Here is a 22,371-nt window from a genome sequence, read left to right on the forward strand (position 1 = left end):
GAAATAACAAAACATCCAATTTCAAAGGTTATTTTGGACAATATACATTACCAAATATATATTTTAATGCATATTTACTTTCCATAACAAGTTTTAAAACTATAAAAAGTATATAATTCAGCTCTAACTATCAAATTTTTCAAGTCAAAACTGGAGGAGGGTGGGGGGAAGAAGAAAACCAAAAATTGCAATATGAACAATTTTAATTTCAATCTAACATCTCAAAGAATTTATAAAACATTAAAATAAAAAATCCATTGCAAATACCACGATATCCTTGAATGGAATATTAAATTACAAGTATTTTTTACTGCATTTCATTTACACTTATTTCCTCAAATTTCACTACATAGATTTCTTATTCAAATAATTCACTTCTCCCTTCACAGCAAGGCAAAAATTCATAAAACCTCAAAATATCTATCTTCATTAAAAATTGAAAAATATAGAAAAAACATAAAACACCAAATGTTAAAACAATTTAAAAAATTTTTTACAATTAAAATGAGAGTTTCTATGCAAAAACAAGCAATTTGGCCAGTGGACAAGAAGGCAAATTTTTCGGTGCACAAAACCGAAAGTTTACTTTTGGCCCAATCGGCAAAAAGACACTGAAGGTGCAGAAACTGACTTAATTCACTATTAGTTTCAAATGTAAACAAATATGGCTGCTAAGGTTAAAAAAAAAAAAAAAAATATTAGGCTCAGCTGCACTGCGAAAACGTAGAAAATTCCGGTACATTCGGTAATTCTTGTCCTCCCACCCAAATACTACACACGTTTGAATTTCTATCAAGATTTTAAGAAATTTGCATTCTCGTTCCGCGTGGTCAGTTCATATTCGTGTTTATTATGATCATTATGCTTATATTATGAGCATATGTATGAATATTTATAATAATATAATTGCAGTAACTGCTGAAGTATAGATAAACTTCCAAAAATGGGTGTGTTTTTACACAGATTAGCTTTCTAAGGAAAAATATTCAGAATGGCTTAAATAAAAGGAAAGTAATCGAATAGTCAAAGTAATTTCATAACAACAATCGCATGCAGATTAACTAAAGGTATAAAAACATTAACCAGAAGATAAAAACATAATTCAACCATTTTTAAAGGAAAAAATACATAATTTACCAACATATAAGAATAAAAAAATCTGATGTGTACACCACATAACTTGAACGGAATACTAAATTATACACATTTTTTCCTGCATTTTGTTTAAAATTATTTCCTCAAATTTCATTAGATATATTTCTCATTCAATTAATTCAGTTTTCACTTTGCAACAAGGCAAAAATACACGAAACCTCAAAACATCTTTATTAAAAATTGAAAAATATAAAACATAAATACAGTTAAAACAGTTTAAAGAACAATTTTTACAATTCAAATCAGAGTTTCTATGCAAAAACGTGGCAAAAAGTCTCACTCGGCAAAAAGACAATGAACACATAGAAACTGACAATTTATTATGGACATTATGCTGAGTCAATATATAAGGTAATTTAATAACTTAAATGATAATTCCAGAAAGGATTAAGCACGATTTAATTTGCAATAATAAAAGACATTATCTTTGTTGATGCGAAGCTTAATTTCTATAGATTGGCAACAAATCTACTGTTTTGCTAAGTTTCAAACGCAAACAAATATGGCTGCTATGGTAAAAAAATTAGGCTTAGTATAAATAAACGATTTTTAAATTGTTGATAATTCTACAACTATTGCGTGGAAGTTAACTAAAGGCATAAAAACCTTAACCGGAAGATAAGACCAATAGAATTCAATCGTTCTTAAAGTAAAAACTGCATAATTTACCAACATGTAAGAATAAAAAAAAAACTGAGCTCAACGAGACGAGTAACAGAGTGGGTATATATAATATATATATATTTATATACTTTTGGTGCTGCTGATTGCCACCAAAAAGGGAGGTGCACAGCTACTTGCTATAAAAGTCCTATATAAAAAATTTCAATGGTCTGAGGCTACTTGTTTTTCAGTTATACGAGATACACATACATACAAACACTACAAAAAAATCTCTTCTGAATCTATTTTAAATTAGTTTTATAATTTGTTTTTGGAAAAAAAGTTCTTTATTCTGCCCTTACATACAGATGTCATGCAAAAACATTGTTAAATTGCATTTGATACTTTCAATGAAATATGGTACCCAGAATTTTTCTTTGATTACAATACTTCCTTTACTTCATACAAGGCAGTAAAAAAAACTGAGCTCACTGAGGCGAGTAACAGAGTCGGTATATGTATACATATATATATATATACTTTTTGTGAGGCTGATTGCAACAAAAATTAGGCTTCGATGGAAAATAGAAAATAAATTATTTCACAGAGCATACTAGGATTTTTAAATTATTCACATGTAACAATTATGCTGCTGGTTTATACAACCACATTATTAACTTTCAAATGAGAACTTACCTCCAAGTAATCAATACAAACTATTAGACAACTTTTCATTACTTTCTAACTAAAAGAAATAATTTTAGTACTATACTTTTATTTTAAAATTGTACAACTAAAGTACAATTTTAAAATAAAAGTATCAACGAATGCATCGACCTGATAGTTATACAAATTAAAAGGTTAGCAGAAGGTACATTCCACTAGCTTACAACTAACCGAAAATACACATTCAAAACCAAATTAACTGTAGATTATAAAACTAAAGCATGTCTACCTAAACCTTGATAAATGTCTCACTAAGTACTCACGAAGTAATTACTGTTAGCAGAAACTTGCAAATGAAATTTCAACAGCAGAGAAAATGAAATAGAGTGATAGAATCAGCTTGAACTCCCCCTCGAAAGTTCAGAAACTAGAGGCTTATATATGCTTTAATTAATCTGCATTCTGGTGAAATTTAATAAAAGTAGAAGTTACAGTTAAGCCAAAATAAAATAATTAAATTGATTAAATAAAAAATCCTACAAATTGACATGGAAAAAAAAATTACACTAATTAATAATTAATTTGAAGTAACAAAGAAAGTAACTAATCAGTTCCAACAATCAATTTTTATATGTAACAATATCCTTGGTGGGCAAAAATATGGTAAAAATATATTTTAGGGTGTCCCTTGGCGAAAATTGGCGAATGATCAGGAAGGCACAATTTCAAGGTGGCTGCTACACAAAACCAAAATAACATGTAAAAAAATTATACAAACTTGGCGTCCATGTCTTCAATCCATTTTCCCATTTAAAAAAAAAAAAAAAAAATTATTTGCTATTGCACACTCTCTTGACCTTGCACACATCAATCTGTTTTCACTTACAAAAAATCAGGACAATTATGACACCATATAATGTTAAAACAAATTCATCACCAAAATTGAACAAAATTTGTAGCCAATTAAAGCTCAAACTGCATTTTAAATCACACAATGAAATAACATAAAAAAAGAAATGCATGTTATCACATAAATGCACTACAAAAAGGAAATATCAACTTACCATATTTAGAAATTTTTGTTTCTTCAGGCTGTGGCACAAAATTCCTTAGCTCCGATCCTAAAACGTCACTTATCCTTAGCGGATAATTGACATTTAAGGATTTTACTTAAGGATTTAGGATTCTTAAATGTCACTGCATGATTTACAAAGAAGTGAATGAAGCCATTATCAAAAAGACAATTGTATGACTTCCAACAGTTGGATATGATCATTATTCCAGATAAAATACATCCAACAAAGTTTCTTTTCTTCTGTCCTCAACCATTAAAAAAAACACTTTCTGCTCTTTTGTTCTATACCATCAATTACCCAGTTTATCATCGGCAGCCATTTTACGATGCAATGCACAAAATACACAATGTACTTTCTAATTGACATCAAACACAAAAATAAGCCCTTACAAATATCTTCCCATCAGTCAAATTCGCAGCAATCATGCAACTAATCACATGCTTGGAATTCTGTAAGATTTTTATTTTCACATCCTTGCTAATCCTTGGAATATGGTAACATGTAGTTTGGCAACATTTTGGTAAGGCGATAAAGGTTACTAGCTAGGACTTTAGTAGTGTACATGGATAAAGTCAAGAGTGTGAGCAATGCCATTTTTTTGCAATTCTGGGATGTTTTTTTAAGTGAAAATAGGTCGAAGTGTACATGGATACCATGTATGTGCAATTCTTAAAAACAAGGCAAGCAGTTTGCGATTCTGCACTTTCTCCCAATTTCACACCTAATCTTCGTCATGATTAAGCCCTTTTGTTCCATAAAAGTTCTAGCATGAACGTAATTCAGCTAGCAGATTGTTGGAAAAAAATGTTGAGTTTAAAAAAAAAAAAAAAAAAAAAAAAAACTTTATTTTGTGAAAACAAAATGGCGTCCAAACAAAAACTAGCAGGTTGCGGTAACAGGGTTGGTCGCCACATTTTCGCAAAAAAATCACCAAGTTACCATAATCCAAAGATTAATCCATTCAACTACTCAGGTTACGATAAATGAAACAACAATTTGGTGATAAATGAAACAACTTTACGATAATCCAAGGGGCACCCTAAAATATAGACTAACCAAAAAGATGATTATACTTTTAATTACAACTACAAAAAAGAGGAATTAAAACAAAAACATACCAACTAAATATGTAGATCCTAACTTGTTCAGACGCAGAAATTGCTGGACTAAATATAATATACCTACACATCTAGCAACGGTAAGGAGAACTATTTCGACGCTTTTGTTCTCCTGAAAAGGAAATTATTAAACATTAAAAAATGCAACTGTATTTGCTATTTCATGCTAATAAAACTAAGAATAACTGCAACTGACCTCATTTTGGCTGATCTTTGGAATATGGTAACAGGTAGGTTGGCGACATTTTGGAGGCGATAAAGGTTACTTCCTAGGACTTTGTAATAATGCGAGAAGTAGTCAGTTCCGATTACGCATTATTTTGTGGGAGGGAAATGAGAGATCGTGAGATATGTCATGTGACATTAATGGACGCATTACAGTTCTTTAATCGGAAAAGGTGGCTAAATTTGCAAAAATAAGTACTATATTATTTTGTATTAAGCTTGATTGTGTGAAATAGTGTTGAATTATTTTCGGATTGCATGGTGCCATGTAAAGTGAATTCTAAATTTTTAATGTGTTTATCTGATAATAATAAGAAGTTGAGATTGTGTGAAAGGAAGTTTGAATGGCGGTGCAAGAAATCTGGTGAAAATGGACATTTTGTGAAACGGAGTGTAAGGAAGGGTACGTGGTTTGCTGAAAGTAGTTTGAGTATGGGTGAAATTTTATTAATTTCTTATTACTGGGTGAATAGACTGCCAGTTGACTACTGGATTTCGGATTTAGAAATTAGCAGTAGTACTGCAGCCGATTGGAACTCTTTCTGTAGGGAAGTGTGTGTTCCACGTAATGAAGATTCTGAAGAAGATTAGGTAAGTTAGTATTTTTAATCATTTGAGGATATTATTTGTATGCATTGTTCTAAATGTAAGGAGTAAATAAATTAATATGGTATTATTGGAAAATTGTTATTAGCAATGATTTAAAGTAATTAGGATTGTAATCTAATTTTTATTAATTTAATGTATATGCTTATTTATATTTTAAGTAGTGTTTTTTAATTTAATGATCGTGATTTTGTGAGTTATATGTTTGTAGTATTTTGGAATATGTTTGAGTAGTGCACGTCGAGTATTTTCATGCATTTTCGTGAAATTTTTCTAATTTATGAGAAAAAAGCAGTGTACATGGATATAGTGAACAGTGTGCGCAATGCCATTTTTGTGCAATTCTGGGACTTTTTTTTAAGTAAAAATAAGTAGACGTGTACATGGTTTAGTGATATTTTAATTAAATGATAGTTATTTTGTGAATTTTATGTTTGTAGGAATTTGGTATACGTTTCAGTTGAAGTAAACGTGAATGGAAATAATTTAAATATTTGACACTAAGTACTTGTAACTATTTTTAATGTTTGCGTATAAATTCGTAGGTCACGTTTATAATATAATAGATAATTTAGAGGTAAAAGCTTTTGGATATTTTATTTATTTTATACGTGGAAATGTTCATTCTTGGAAAGGGTATATACTTTTTCGCGATCACGTAATTTCATATATGTGCTTTTTAACGAGTTTAAAGATTAAGAAAATTTTCGTGCAAATTTTTGTAATTTATGAGAAAATAGCAGTGTAGATGGATAAAGTTAAGAGTGTGTGCAATGCCATTTTTGTGCAATTCTGGGATGTTTTTTTAAGTAAACATAAGTCGACGTGTAAATGGTTTATGTGTATGTACTATTCTGAAAAACGCGCAAGGAGTTTGCGATTGTGCACTTTTTCCCAATTTTGCAGTTAATATTTGTCATGATTAAGCAGTTTTGTTACATAAAATTTCTAGCATAAGTGTAATTCGGCTAGTAGAGTGTTGGAAAAAGTGTTGAGTAAATAAAAAGAAAAGAAACATGTCTTTACTTCGTGAAGACAAAATGGCGGCGAAAAAAAAATAGAGGGTTGCTGTAGCAGAGTTGGTCGCCAAATTTTTGCCAAAAAATCGCCAAGTTACCATAATCCAAAGATCAACCCTCATTTTTTCTATCATTATGAAATTTTATCAAGAAAAAAAAATTAGTATATTTTACTTATTACTTAACGTATCATGCAGACTGAATATGTGTGCATCAGTTTAAACTTGAATAACTGGTACTTTTGAAATAATATAGTATACCCTCCAGCTCACAGACACTAAAAACTGAAACACTTTTTTGAGGGGAAAAAGTATAAAGTGCATTTTGCTGAGAATGCTAACAATTATACAGTCAAAAGTCTTTAATCCAGAATGATCTATAATCCGGACCTCAAAGCTACAAACTTTTTGCGCATGCATAAACACATATATGCTTTTACGCATGCGTGTTTAATGTATAACGGACGGTATAATCTAAGCTAAATTATCTAATTATCTATTTCAATTAATGTTGCAGATTGCGTTGTTCCTTAATCTCTAAACTGGATCCGGCTTATTATTTTTTGCAGACTGTTAATGCAATTTTTTAAAAAGTAAGCGTGAACTTTCAATTATGTGAAAAAGAGTTTCCATTTCTGTCAAAGGCGAAAGCATGTTTCGATGTCAAAGCGAAAGCATGTTCCGATGTCCATTAAACAAAAAGTGGAATTGCTGCAAAAAATGGATAAAGGCATGAAGAAAGTGACAGAGAGGTGATTTGTTTTTCTAATCATTCTGAAATCTGTTTATCAATTTCACGCTACTCTGGGGGGGGGGAGAACGTCTCGGTGCGGAATGGACTGAAGTTGATCTGTCAGCACTATCCTTATCTTCAGGCAGATGTTTTTATTTTATTTGTCTTATAATTCCTTACTAAATGTAGTATTTCATCTCGATGTACTCCGTCTTTGATCTGATTTAAATCAAATTCATCGTCATTATAAATATCACGAATACACATCAAATAGTTTTCTGGTTGCAATTTTCTAATTTCAACTATGCGTAATGTATGCTTTACGCATGCGTGCGTTGAAAGAAATGTTTAATAAAGTAAACAAATAAACATTAAGCTTTTTTTTTTTTAAATTTTGATAGCCTTTAGATCATAATTGGTCTTTATTTCAAAAATTACGGTTTCATATTTTTAATTTTACAATTTCTGCATGCCATCTTACCAGATTTAAACTGATGATCTATAATCCGGAAAAACCGATAATCCGGAATCGTCAAAGTCCCGACGAGTCTGGATTAAAGACTTTTAACTGTATCAATGTTTTGAAACAGTTACAAGAGGAAATTTATAAAAAATTACACAAAGAAATTATTTTTAACATATTTACAATAGCTGTTTTGCTTTTGTGGACAAGAAATTTTTTTGGATAATTATATATTAGCAAATTATCTTGGTGTAGTTTAACAATTTTTTTAGGGCTAGGGAAAAGAATCAAGATTTCTAACTTAAAAAAATCATATTTTAATTTAACGTTTATGTTGAAATCAATTAAGCAAACTTATTTACAATCTAGTTTTTGTTTATTTTGTTCCAGTGGAAATTTTGTGATAACTGCTTTAAGAACAGACTCAAAGCAATTGCCTCTTTGTAATATTAATGCAAAATACTGTACTCTAGAAAAATTTTATTGCAGAAAAATTTCCTAAGTACCGTATTTGATGGCATATAAGATGCACCCTTATTTAGACGGCCACACACAAGGAAAAAAGTTTCAATAGCGTGGTTTCTTTTAGTTCTCGCGTTTCGTAAAAGCCAAATAAATATTTATTGAATGAAATTACCTTCACGTATAAGACTGTGTCCTTCACGTAATAAGATGCAGGTAACTTTTTTGAGACCAAATTTAGGAAAAAAAGTGCGTCTTATATGCCGTCAAATACGGTATATATTTTAAGTTTGAATTTAAGATAAAAAATATCATGATTTGTCAGTAAAAATCACTGTAACTTGGAATACAACAGAAAAAAATATACAAAAATGCTGATATTGATTGCCAATGTAACAAACTGTTATGCGCACAGTTGCTATGGCACATTCTGAGTCTGAAGACTTCTGCTAAGGTGGTTGTGCTAATAAAAGTAATATTAAGTAGCATTTCTGGAAACCCTAAAATATAGATTAGGTAATAAATGCTGAAATGATTTCAAGGTAATAAATGCTATAAAGCAAAGGTAATAAATGCTTTATAACATTTATTACATTGTTTAAATTTCAGAATCGAGATATTCAAAAATCACCAAAATAAATGGTAAAGACATTTTAAAAACACGACAGAGAAAAATAAAAATTAAATATTTTTATGCCATTTTCTTAATCTAATTTTAATATATTATCTATTTAATTTAGTGATAATGCTTATTATACTTGTTAATATCATTATGTAATTCACAAGTCATAGAATCAAAATTTATGTACACAAACTGATCCTAAAGTCACCAAATTTGGAGACATGCAGCAAAAGAATTTATATTTCAAGGGAAAAACCTGCTTTTGATGTTACAGTTATAATGACAAATTCAAACAGTTCGAGGTCACTTATTTGAATATTTGTCCTAGCCTTTCAAACAACAGTATACTGAATTGACAAGTGATAAGAGGAACAATATGCGTGTCAGTGAAATGCTTAAGGGAGTAAATATTCCTTAAGAGGATGGATTGTATTCAATGCAGATGTTAAAAAGAATGTTATTGTAGAGTTCCGAGAAAAAGGGGATATAATTTGGAGTAAGAATGCACTTCCAACATGAATGAATTCGTGGGATTTGGAGTTAGATGTTTTGTCTTTCTGTACTCATTTGAAGACATGATTTTGAAATGAAAATCAAAGGCTTTAGTAAATCGCATTTGCTTTAGTTGAAATACAGTTGATCTGGTGTTCCTTTTAGTAGTAAATATGTTTCCTGCAAAAAGAAACAAACACATTGCTGGTTTCAAATGCAAAGACATTCGTTTTGCAAAAGAAAATGAAAATTGTGCTGCAGCAAGAATGTTTGGTGTTGATGAAAGATGGAACAGATGAAGATGATTATTCATTTATGGATCACAGTAATGATGTGCCTATTGATATAACGGAAGATGAAGATGAGACAAACTTTTCATCTTATCTGATAATGAAAATTTTTAAGTTCATAAGGCATTTTTAAATAAACAGTATTTAGGTACAAATAGAAATCCAATTTTGTTTATGCTCATTCCTTTACTAGAATAAATGCACATACCTGCATATTCATTTTCTGTATTGAAACTTGATTTATAATATAATGCATATCATTTATGTTTACAACATTTAGACCAGTACAGTAGTTTAATTGTATTTAAAATTAACATAACTTTATTTTTTATTTCCTTACAAAAAACTTCATTACAAAGTAAAGTAATAATTAAAGTAATTTAATTATTAAAAGTTTTTATAATGTACAGTACGAAATAAAATTGCTTCCACTGGTTACAATAACATTACTACAATTACGAATGATCACAACTGCAGAATCTGTGCAAAGTAGAAAAACAAAAACATGACTACTGATAGTTGATCCATGAATACTTTTCATTTGTTAATTCATTTTGTTTTATATTTTTCATTTGGTATGTGCTTACTGTAACTGCTTCTTTTAGAAATTAAATTATTCACATAATTTTTCCATCTCAATTTTTGCGAGATAAAATTAGTAAAAAGGGGAGTAATACATGAGCAAATATGGTATTTCTGATACTTCCTTATTAATCTCCACACAATTAAGTTTTTCAATTCCAGTAAACCATTGGTGAAAATCTGAAATTTGCATGTTACTGACTGAGTGATTAAGTTTGCTAATTCTGGTAAAACGTTGCATGTTAAGAGACTGAGTGATTATATTTGCCAACTTCAGCAAATAATCACATAGGCCCCTTTCAAATGCAAGTATCAAATTAAGCATGATATAAACAAAAGTTGACAAGGAAATTAAAAGTTTTTGCCGTTACCGATTTTTCCAGCTTATTTACCTAGAAAAACAAATATTAAATAATTTGTTCTTGAACTGGAGAATTTAATTTAGAATAAATCAGCCTTAGTTGTACTAATTGTTTCGTGTTTGAAATGAGAACACAGTTTTTAAAATTAGCAATGTACTGATAAAATTAGTATATTTATTACTTATGTTAAGCATCACCATTAATTTTGAGACCACAAGATACAGAAGATGTAAAAGATCCAATTCATATGCAAATAAATACATTATGTATCACAATTCGTGTTTCGTTTTAATAATTATAATGCAATGTTAAATATTTACTTTTAATAAACTAGTGAAGGTGATTTACTTTTAATAAACTACTGAAATTAGGAAGATGCATTATAAGTCAGGGTTGTTCAGTGACTCAAATGTTCAATACATTTTTCCCCCTTTAGAATTTGGTTTAGAAATCTAATCCTAACTATACTTAACAAGGGTAAAATTTATATAATTTGCGGCAATATGGACGCAATAATTAAGCTTTTGTGCATCCGTGAATATTTAAAAATTATATAGTCTCATAATCTTAAATACAATCAGTTTAAAATATCTATTACTACATCGCTGGCCAACCTGCGACCTATATTACGTAACTGGTGGTTAATTCTAACACATATAAAGCATGCCGAAACGTCCTTACCTCCGAACATTCATAACCACAGCCTTTGGCACTGCCGATGTATGCTGTTCCCGTTGATATTTTCCATAAAATTAGAGTCAAGAAAGCTATAATAACTTCCCAAGGGTGAGAAGCACACATACGTCCATGCCGATAAAATACCTGAGACAGCATACTGAACGGATGTTCAATTGACCTGAAATTCCAAGAAAATGGTATTAAGAAATAATAATTAAATTAATAAATATTAATATTGTTAACAGCAACAAAAAATAGTTATATATTAATTAGCTGAAAGAGAAATGGGGTTAAAGAAAGAAATATGTTTATACCAATGAAACCAGCAATTTATTGAAATACGTAACCGAAACTACATTTTGTATTTTAATAAGGTTAACATGGAACTAATTGCAGAGCGGTTAATCCATTAGAATTTTCAAACTACCATTATTATGAAACAGAATTTTAATACATTTAAAATGCACCTAAAAGCTTCAATTAACAGCTCTTCCGGATAAACAAAAAGAATAATCGTCCTTACCTCACTTCTAGCACAAGGAAGTAGAATTCCAAAAGCGGAAATCACGTGATGATTTGAGATTTCCGGCAGAAATTGATCGAGTACACCGGTTTTTCGCCTGCACTACCTAGTAATTCATTCTCGAAAATTTTATACGTCGTGACCGGCCTCAGAATTTTTCTTTTCTTTCTTTCTTTTTTTTTTTTTTTCCTTGGAATTATTTTTATATTCATTTTATGCTATTTATATACAAAAGTTTAAGTAAAAACAATTAAACCTTCTTATATAATTCTGCCCTAAATCTGTTCACCTTCTTATTTGCGCAATTTTTTTTTTTTTTTTTCTTTTCGTGTTTATGTTTAAAAAAAATTAAGAGCATGACTATCTTTACATATTACTGCTATCAATTTTTTTAAATAATCACAAAGAATTAAATAAACATTTTCAAGACTGAAAATTGTAAATTTTAAGCAGTGCCAGTGCTAGACGTTTTGTTGTACCACACACAGATTGTATTTTATTCTCGAGTGTCAAGATGTGGAAACATCTTTTTACTCGACTTCTAATAAGAATCAGGGAGGAGGCGCAATTTTTATCATTCCTAAATTCTACCACCCGGTTCTTCCTTAAATTACAAAATTTTCTCGCTCGTTGCATTTTCATAGGTTGCCCCAACTTAAAAACACCGATAATTTTCCTTTAGAGAGTTCAATATATATTTGAAGAAAAATGTCGAGAAACAATTAGAAAATTAAAAATAATTGTATTTTATATCTATGTGCTTTACAGATCATCTGCTATTTAAAATTTGAAGGGTGTGCCGCCACTTTTCTTTCTAATGGTGTCTTTCTTAAGTTACATGCAACACTACAAGGAAATCTTTCTTAGGATTAGCCTGTTTCGCTAGAAATTCGATACTAGAAAGAAATCAATGCCTATAGTGACCCCCAATCATTCCGCCAAAGGCAAGGCGTTGAAGATAATGTTCTAAAGTTTACATCCTTATTCATCACAAGAAAAAAGTCTTGGAGAAGACATATATCACAATTGCAGCCGCACCAGTTATGGCATTATCTATAAAATAATAAAATTGAAAATAATTCCTTTAATTTTTTTTATCCTTGTTTAGCGCGTAGTTAAGTAACATAAAGAAATAATAATAAGAAAAAATATATTCCTCTTTGCATTTTTTAATTATCTACCTTTATTTTTAAAATTTATTTATTTATTGTGCAATAATGATAATAAGGAAAAAAATTCCAGATCTGTTTTGAAAAACACAAAGAATATTACTGAGAAAATCAATGGAGTAATTTAATGGCCCTTTTTATTACAAAAATATATTGAACTCTTTGAACGGGACATCTATAAATGCTAACAGTAATTAGTGTAATAATTTTAGAAATAAAATTAGCGACATTTATCAATAGTTCTTGGAAACTTTGATTTAATTTGAGGCAAATATCTACAAAGCAACTGTCTGAATAACACACAACTATTTCACTATGGAATAACTTTCTTTTCTGTCTATGGAACTTCAGAACTTCCCATTTTTGGCAAAGAAAAAAAAGGTTAGAATTAAAAAAAAAAAAAAAAAAAAAAAAAAAAAAAAAAAAAAAAAACACCTGCCATCTGAAAATTTTAGATTAGGATTTAATATTTCAAAAAATGAAAAAACTAAAAAACTAAAAATATAAAATGAAAAAATCGCAATTTAATCTTTCTATTTAAATTCCAATACAAAACATATTTATTTACAGATTTAAGATAGACGATAAGAAGGGTCCACTAGTTAAGAAAAAGACTTAATTCGACAGTATTCCACTTACTCTGCATTAACCACCAAGTTATTTTGTAATTATTCAATAAAGAAAAATCTGAATTTATCGAAAGGATATTGCTCCCCCCCTTCACCTTCAATTGATCACAAACGCACGGCTTCGACAAGCATTCCTGAATGTGGTTACATCTATTTTGTGAACTCATGAAATTCTCGTAACGCATAACACAGTAATACTTTCGAAGTACAGAAAACTTCCCAAATAAAACAATCTACATTGAGTTTTACAGTAATGCTATTATAAAAACAATCTCATGGTGATTTAAAAAAAAAAACTCTCGATTGTAACGGAAATTACTTAAAAAAATATTTGTTTACTTAATAATTCGCAATTTCACTATAATAAGATTGCTGCTGCTTATAATTATACTGTTTCCCGGTTAAGATGGGTTCGATATCTCGGTTAAGATGGGTTCGATATTATGTACGTATTGTTTAAAATCTTAGTAACTACTCAGTTTTAAAATACTCCGCAACTCCACTTCTTACTTAGGGAAAAAAAAAAAAAAAAAAAAAAAAGAGGAGGGAGCCTTCATTACGGGTTTTGCCCCGACCTCCAAATTTTTAAATCAATCATCTCAGGCGAAAAGAAGCGTATTGATTGCTTAAGTGATTGTGTCAAAGCATGTAATGACTATTTGTTTTATAAAATATAGCTTATTTCTTAGAGGCTCTATCAGGAGTAACGGCTCGTATTCAGGTTACACGTACGGAAAACCTCAGCTGATCGTCGGGAGCTGAAACGGGCCTTAAGTACCAGTGTTCAGCAGTCTTATCCAGTAGACCAATACTGGATGGCATAAATAGGAAGAATGGGACGCGATGTAAAAATGGAATTGGTACCTTCAAAATTAGCGTAAAATCATTTATTTAAAACGAATTGTTCAAAACATCAGTGCAAAACATAAGCAAGCAGGTAGGAGTGAGATAATTACTTATTACATCCCCCCTATTTAAAGAGTTGACTGGGGAGAGACATGAGACCGAGTCGATCCAATCCAGTTGAGGAAAACCACCACGGGCGTTACTCTACAAGAAATTAGGTTTTTCAGGGTGGAAAACTTGAAAAATCAACTGCTGAATCACCAGAATTCGAACCAAGGATTTCCCAATTACGTTCACAAAATGAACTAATTACTTACACCACGAGATCACGAAAGGGGAAATAAGAAACATTTTTGTAAGGGATTTTAAATGTATAGGTCTGAAAAATATTTAAAGTTAATTATTTTTAAACTAATTATAGATAATTTATTTAAAACTAGCAGCTACGCTGCCAGCCTTCGTCTGGCTTTTAAATGTACCAGAAAGATGTTTGAAGGAAACGCCAAACGTTAATTTAAAATCTGCGCAGAATTTTACTCTGTAGCACAATTTCATCAAAAAAAAAAAAAAAATGTATTACATAAAACAAAAATTACAATGAAATAAGCAATTTCCCTTAATACAAATATTAATTACCTAATAAATAAATTAACCAACTTCCCGTTGCCTTCTCTCAAAAAACGTCCAGTATCCAAGAGAAACATTCAATTTAAAAACTGCACAGAGTGATCGCCCTCATTTTTGCAAGTGCCAACAGTGCTGATTTTCAACCGTCGGCAATCCAGAAAACTATTGCCTAACCTCATTTCTAAAAGAATGAAACTATTCGAAATGATGCGATAAAATCGAAAAGGTAAAATAAAAATAATAATAAAAAAAATCTGATTCGAATTTTGAAAAAATCTCTTCGAGTGCATTGGCTCTTGTCTAGATGCACCTGTGTACCAAATTTCGTAGCCCTGGGTCTATTAGCTTACGCGCAGCACGAACGAAAGACACACAGACTCTTTCTTTTATTATATGTAGAGATTATTAATAAATTTGTAAACATAAATTTATTGTTCATTCTTATTTACATTGTGCGCTTGTGAATCGAAACAGAGCAAAGAATCTTGTAGACACGATAGAGGAGTATTCCCGTATTCGCGGATAATTTTTCCAGGGTTTACCGTGGATCCACAGATACGTGAAACCGCAGTAATAGCGAAAGCTACGCAAAACAGGATATTCAAATTCGGTGAAACTTAATTCATGAACCTAGCACACTAAAACATCATCAGCATTAATAGGTAATAATAAAAGATACACTGAACACTGTATTATTTCATACTAGCAGCTATGCGGCCAGCCTTCGTCTGGCTTTTAAATGTACCGAAAAAATGCCTAAAGGGAACACTAAAGGTTAAATTTATCGAAAAAAAAAAAAAAAAAAAAAAAACCTAAGAAATTTTATTAAAAATGTACGACATAAAGCAAAATTACAATGAAATAAGCAATATCCCTTAATACAAATATTAATTATGCTAATAAATAAATTAACCAACTTCCCGTTGTAAAATCTTAAGAATTCAAATGGTATAAAGGAATTTAAGAAGTTTGTTTCCTACACAAATCATGCAAAACTTTTTATATAATTAAGACATACTATAAAAAAGTACAATGATATAAGCAATACATATCATATTTTCAAGAGAAAACAGTCAGCAGTCCAGTATCCAAACCTATGAATGAAAAGCTGTTGCCAAAACCACATTCTAAAAGAATGAAACTATCATCAGAAAGCAATAACCAATCAAAATTGATATGGATGACATAATTCAAAATATACAAATCTCTTTGGCATAGCTAATAAAGAGAGAGAGAGAGGGAGCAAAAAAGGAAATTCTTTCTGTTGTGCCTCGCGAGACACATGCGCGTCAGAATAAGAATATTGCGATGTGCGTGTTGCGTGTCCAAAAATCAAAATATAAAAAGCAGTATTTTATCTCATATTTTCAATAGTCAGCAATCCAGTATACAAAGCATGGAATTCAAAACTATTGCCAAACCCCCATTCCTAAAAGAATGAAAATATTCAAAATGATGAGATGAAATCGAAAAGATAAAATTAAAAAAAGCAAAACTCTAACTTGAATTTTGAAAAACTCGCTTCGAGGTGCACTGGCTCTTGTTTAGATGCACCTATGTACCAAATTTCGTAGCTCTGGGTCTATTAGCTTACGCGCAGCACGAACGAAAGGACGCACAGACTCTTTCTTTTATTACATATAGAGACAGAAAAAATCTTATAATAATGAAGTAATGATTTTTTTTTCTTTTTTTTTACATTATAGTACACTCTTTCTCTCACTCAGGTGTATAAAGTTAGAAATTTGAAACTTTAAGTTGATCCGAAAAAAGCGGAACAGCAATTAAGACCAGGGCCGGATAAAGGGCGATTGGAGCGATTGGGCCCAATCGGGCCCCGCGTTAACATCAAAATGGGAAAAAAAAAAAAAAATTGAAATTCAAAACAAATTGCTTTTGACGATAATGGATAAATTATGAATTATTCAAATAATTAAAAATATATTTATTTTAAGTTCGCATTGCTGGATGAGATTTATTATTCTATAATATATACTTTATAATATAGAAAACTGATGCCGGTAAGCATATTTCACAAGTGCACATCTGTGTAGCCACCGAGGGAGTGGCTTCTAGGATGGACCAATGGGAATCCAGTAATATTTCTGTCATGTCACATGACCTTTCGCGTGCTTTAAGAATGAAACAAGATGGTTGATAATATTTTGTCATGCGATTTTCTGTACAAAAGCATCGTCGATTTCTTCTGAAAATTTTCATTGCGAAGTTAGATCAAATATAAGCAATAGTGAAGATTTCACTACCTGGTTGAAAGAATTTGAAATAAATACAAACACATGTTGGATACTCCGCAAAAGTATTCATGTGAAATATTATTTAATAAGTGGTAAATAAAATGAAGAAAGAAATATGTAATAAACATCTGAGCCCAAGTGCTATCTTTACATAAAAGTATGCATGCGAGAAAAATATTTACATCAATTATATATGTAAATAGAAGTCAGCATTTTTTATTCTAGTGTCTATATGAAAAAGATGTTCTATAATAATAGCCAATGCAAAATTTTATTCAAAGTGAACTTTACTAATTTGCATTCGTATTCATTTCGTGTGTTAAATTTCACATTTAATAACTGTTCACTCTTAAATGTACTGTTTATAGAAAATACTCATCAAACAGAGTGAATTTATCTTATTCACAACGAATATATTCAATTTATTCACATGTAACTTTTAAAGTTAACAATGGATATAATCACATCAAGCACAATATATATTCTGAATCTTACACTCTTTAAAAACCAAAAGAATGGAAGCACTGAAATAAGAAAACACTAGATTCATTGTAACACTTCCAGTCCTTCTCAGCTCAATAAAAAATTATGTCAATAATATATATGTGAAAAACACGCTCAATTAAAAATGCGCTTGAATTCTCTTAATCTACAGGTGTTAGTAAATGCCTAATATTTGACGCTAATTGTAGCTTGAGTCCTTTTTTCGATGTAAAGAGCGATAATATGCCGTAAACATCCATCCAAATATTAATGCGTGATAAAAAGGGAAATGTCAACTATTCATTAAACTCATAAAAACTAAATAACGAGGAGATTTTCTACTATTACGCCGTACATTTATAACTGCGAAACAAATGCAAATTAAAACGTAAACTTTCGCTCACATGCATGAAGATTTAGCGACACAAGAGCGATAGAAGCTCATTGGTCTATTTTCGAAACCCCTCCCTCAGTGGCTACGCTGATGTGCACTTGTGAAATATGCTGCCGGTAAAAGTTCATGTCAAATTTATTGAATTTAATCGGGATAGTCCTATATTAGAGAGATTTTGCACTGCGTAAGTGAACTACTTTACGTATGTAAACTACTATGCAAGTATATGTGAGCGCAACTAGTTGCGCAACCGTACTAGCCAGTGGTGGATGACAGCTAGTGGTGGGTGTACTCCAACTGCGCTAATGAAAATCCCCCCCCCGGGTCGAGCTATAGTCCAACTGCGCCAACCAGAATTTATTCCCCCTGCTGCCTACAGGGTTACAATTTAACTTTTCGAAGCCAATTGTAGCCAAGAGGAAAATAAAGGTAAATAAATAGAATTACATATCACAAGACCAAGTAAAAAACTATCTAAAAAGCAGGCTAATTACTTGAATAACAGTAATAAATGCGAGAGCTAACAAATAAAATAAAAGTTATTGGTAAACATACAAATTAGCATTACAAACATCTTTCATTTATTATAATAATATCATAAATTAAATAATTATAAAGCATACAAATTATATTTTTAATAAATTACATCAATAATAGTCAAGATAGAACTAGACTGGAAAATTTAATAGAGTTCACTAGCGTGCAAAAAATTATTTCATATCAAAGTGTGTTAAAGTGTGCTAAAAATATTTTTTGTTAATTAAAGTAATCATGTAAATGTTTGCAGAAATTAAATTTAGTTAAATTAAAAAAAAAAGCTTAGCATGAAATTTATTATAACAACATTATTATGCATTTGGAACACTGACGTATAAATTGTAAATAAATTTAAATTATTATGCTAAGAAGTTTTTTCTAAAATTTATCTAGAAGAAAGGAATTAGACAAACAACACTGCAGATTAATATAATCAGTCAGGCCTCTCAATAAATAAAAGTTTATTTTTTTAATCAAAAATTAAAAATTGGGATGAAAAAGTTTGAGTAATATACTTGGAAATATCTGAACATATAATTAATTAGAAATGTATAATTAAATTAATAACAAGCTAATTAACAGTAACATTAAGCTTAATTTTATTAAATCTAAAACAAGCAATCGATGAGGAGCTCAGCATAACTGAAGTTTTAATGCTATTTTACGTAGATTTGCGTATAAAATAAAAGTTGCACTTGTGAAACAAATAAATAATGAACTGATAGTCAACAGGAATTAAAATACAGTGGTTAAAAATATAACTACTTGTCAGAAGGTATGCAAAGTTGCCGTGGCTAGAGAAATTGAATGGTTATAGAAAACTCATAAAGTTGAGCGCTACAGTGTGAAAAGAAAATTCGGAATATACATGTTAAGAAAATTAGATGGAGAAATAATCCTTAATTTATTGATATCCATATAAACTCTATGCTTTTGGAAAAATGTTACATATAATTTGCACCGAGGTGTCAATCACCGAAACCGAGTTAATTTCTTTCCTTATTTTTTCTTATTAGAGGGATTTGTAAAAAGATATGCTAAGGTGAAAATTTTTGCAATATTTTTAAAGAATAAATTAAAAAAGTATTTTTACTTCATAAACTGAAATTTTTACGCTACATTTTTACACTAAATAAGTAAAAAAAAAAAAAAAAAAGCTGGAGGATCTCTGGGATTAGAAACTCGAATCGAACTACCAATGTTTAGTAACTTTTCCGCTCGATCGTAAGATCTTTCGAAATTAAGCTGAACAATATATTAAAGAAAGTAGAAGATACAGCACATGTAAAAACAAAAGTGGGCTGAATTATAGATTTATATGTTTGGTGAATGAGTTAAACATAGATAAGTATGTCATACAAATAAGTATGCCATTATGAAATATTGGGAATGTAGCATAATGAAGAAGGCAATGGAAATCTAAAACACTGTAATCTAAATGTATAATATTATAGTACATGCTATTAATTTCAATACTGCTGAAAAAATTATAAATGAATAATATTACAAATCACACGAACTCGTTGCATTATAAATTAAAACAGTTAGAAATATTATTAGCGTGATTTAGCGACTATCATTGTTAACAAATAATTTCAAGTAATTAATTTTACGAATAATTCAGCCTGAAACTAGGTTAGAAAATAAGCTACATGCTGAAGATAAAGCTTTGCCAAGGTGTTAGAAACATCTTCTATTAACTAGAGTTGTGATGCAAGAATTTGTAAAAATTATCATTTAAATATAAATTCGCATTAATATAATACAAACTAGTATATAAATTCTACATACAATGAAAACTTGAGTACAGCGCAACAACATGAGAAAAAGCTGTGTATGTGTGTATTTAATTATGGCAAAGCACACTAGGGCTATCTGCCTAAGGGGAGGGATGCCTTCGTGGAGGACTTTCTAAGGGAAATTGGATCGTACACACGTTACACATGGGGAAAACCACGAAAACACACATGCAGCCAGCCCGTTCGCGAGATTCCAACCTCGGACCGAACTACCAGTGTTCAGTGACTTTACCGCCCGGCCGCTGGTGGGCTTATGAGAAAAAGGAATGGATTAAAAGAGAACTGAAAATTCCAGGATATAAATATAAGGGAGTTTGAATTTTTTTGTTGTTTTGTTAATTATGAAAATTCTGCTGATGCTCATAATTATTAATTTATTAATTAAATGTGTATTAGAAATTAAATGTATGCCAAAGTACATCAGGTGGAAAACAATAAATATTTAAACGTTTCTAGTATTAAAATATGGAATTTGTAACAAAGTTAAATAACCTTAAAATAACTTCAATAATTAAAAATGGAAAGCTTAATACGGGAATATATTGCAATAATATTAGCGTGAATTTAGAACGACTTAAGAAGTCCAATTTTTAGATTTAATAAAGATAATTTTTATAATTAAATTAGAACTGTTTACCTAAAATGGTAAATTTGAAAGTTAAAACCATTCTGCTATCTAAGAAGATTTGTTAATATTTATCTAGATAAGAGACTTATTGTTACGAATTTGGTACTTAAAAAGCTAATGTTAGTTCAATTATAAATTAAATGGTTTTATTTCCCAAGCAGTGCGGCGCGTGACGAATATCAAAAGAAAGCTAAGCCGGAAAAAGATATGATTCTGGGAAAGGATATGATCGTATTGTGGTATTTAGTGGCATCTATATTTAAGTGATGGTAACACAATGTTCATAATGATAAGAGAACGTGGAATAACGGTGTACGTACTGTTATGGTGGTACGCTTGTATTCAATTAAAGAAATGAGGTGAAAATCAGCAGTATTCAAGAAAAACGCTTAAGCAGATGAAGAAAATCCAAAAATTTAAGGCTTTTTTCACTTTTATGAGTACCGACTTTATTTATTTATTTAATTTTAATTTTTGTCATATCCGAAATTTTTACTGTCTTTCTAAGAAGACCGTCTAGACTTTCTAAGAAGAAAAATCTAAGACATATCATGGAGAAGACATATCATGATTTCTAATTAAAAGCACTGTAGAGACATTAGGTATTTTTTTGGAAGCAGACAAGTTAAAAAATGAGCAATTGCCTTCGCCGGTAATCGAACCACGGACCTCTGGAATACCGGCCCAGTGTGCAGAACCACTAAACTACGAAGGCACGCTAGGAAGGCGGGAGAAATACCTTATATACTCCCCCTTTTTAAAGGGCGACTGGGATTTTTAGGGGATCCAGTCGCCAAATCCTGGGTGAGGAGAATCATCATCCAACACCCTTTTAGTTCAGGCGCCACTGTAGAGACATTAGGTATTTTTTGGAAGCAGGCAAGATGAAAAATGAGCAATCATCTTCGCCGAGAATCGAGCCACGAGCCTCTGGAATACCGGTCCAGCGTGCAGAACCATTACACCACGAAGGGACGCTAGGAAGGCGGGAGAAATACCTTATAGCACTACAAATTTCACTACTCTTAAGATCTGAAATCCTTGTTGAGTAAATAACAACAATAGTTTTCTTACATGCCTCGCCGCGGCTGTACTACACGGCCCAAATCCACTCAGACTGGTTCCGGAGGTTCAACCTTCTTCCCCGTACCTCGGGGCCTCCAGAACCACTAAGTTCATAAATTTTATACCCCTGTGGCCGAGACTGCCTAGGTACAGATTCTAGCCACTAGCTTCGCAGAGTTTTTTAGCCAGTAGCTCGCAGAGTTCGTCCCCCAGGGGGTGTAAATAAGAAATATTTTAGCTGTCCAACCGGGATAGCGGTTAGCAG

The 22,371-nt window shown here is 30.7% G+C and overlaps 1 protein-coding gene across 5 annotated transcripts in view; it reads right to left on the reverse strand.

Annotated features, from left to right (window-relative positions):
• Hmgcr (HMG coenzyme A reductase) overlaps positions 1–22,371 on the reverse strand; it is a 206,407-nt gene that overhangs the window by 97,489 nt on the left and 86,547 nt on the right. For 2 of the 5 annotated variants that reach the window (XM_085811156.1, XM_085811157.1), the window contains 2 exons: positions 11,155–11,329; positions 4,619–4,730 (listed from right to left, as the gene is read on the reverse strand). In XM_085811156.1, coding sequence (XP_085667282.1) covers positions 4,619–4,730; positions 11,155–11,329 — 287 coding nt within the window. Of the gene's footprint in view, positions 1–4,618; positions 4,731–11,154; positions 11,330–11,465; positions 11,600–11,674; positions 11,697–22,371 lie in introns of those variants that run through there. The other 3 variants (XM_085811159.1, XM_085811158.1, XM_085811160.1) reach the window with 3 other exon arrangements.

Source organism: Stegodyphus dumicola, chromosome 2 (genome assembly GCF_044657685.1).
Source record: "Stegodyphus dumicola isolate Sdum_Otavi_A_Nest chromosome 2, ASM4465768v1".
NCBI lineage: Eukaryota > Metazoa > Arthropoda > Arachnida > Araneae > Eresidae > Stegodyphus > Stegodyphus dumicola.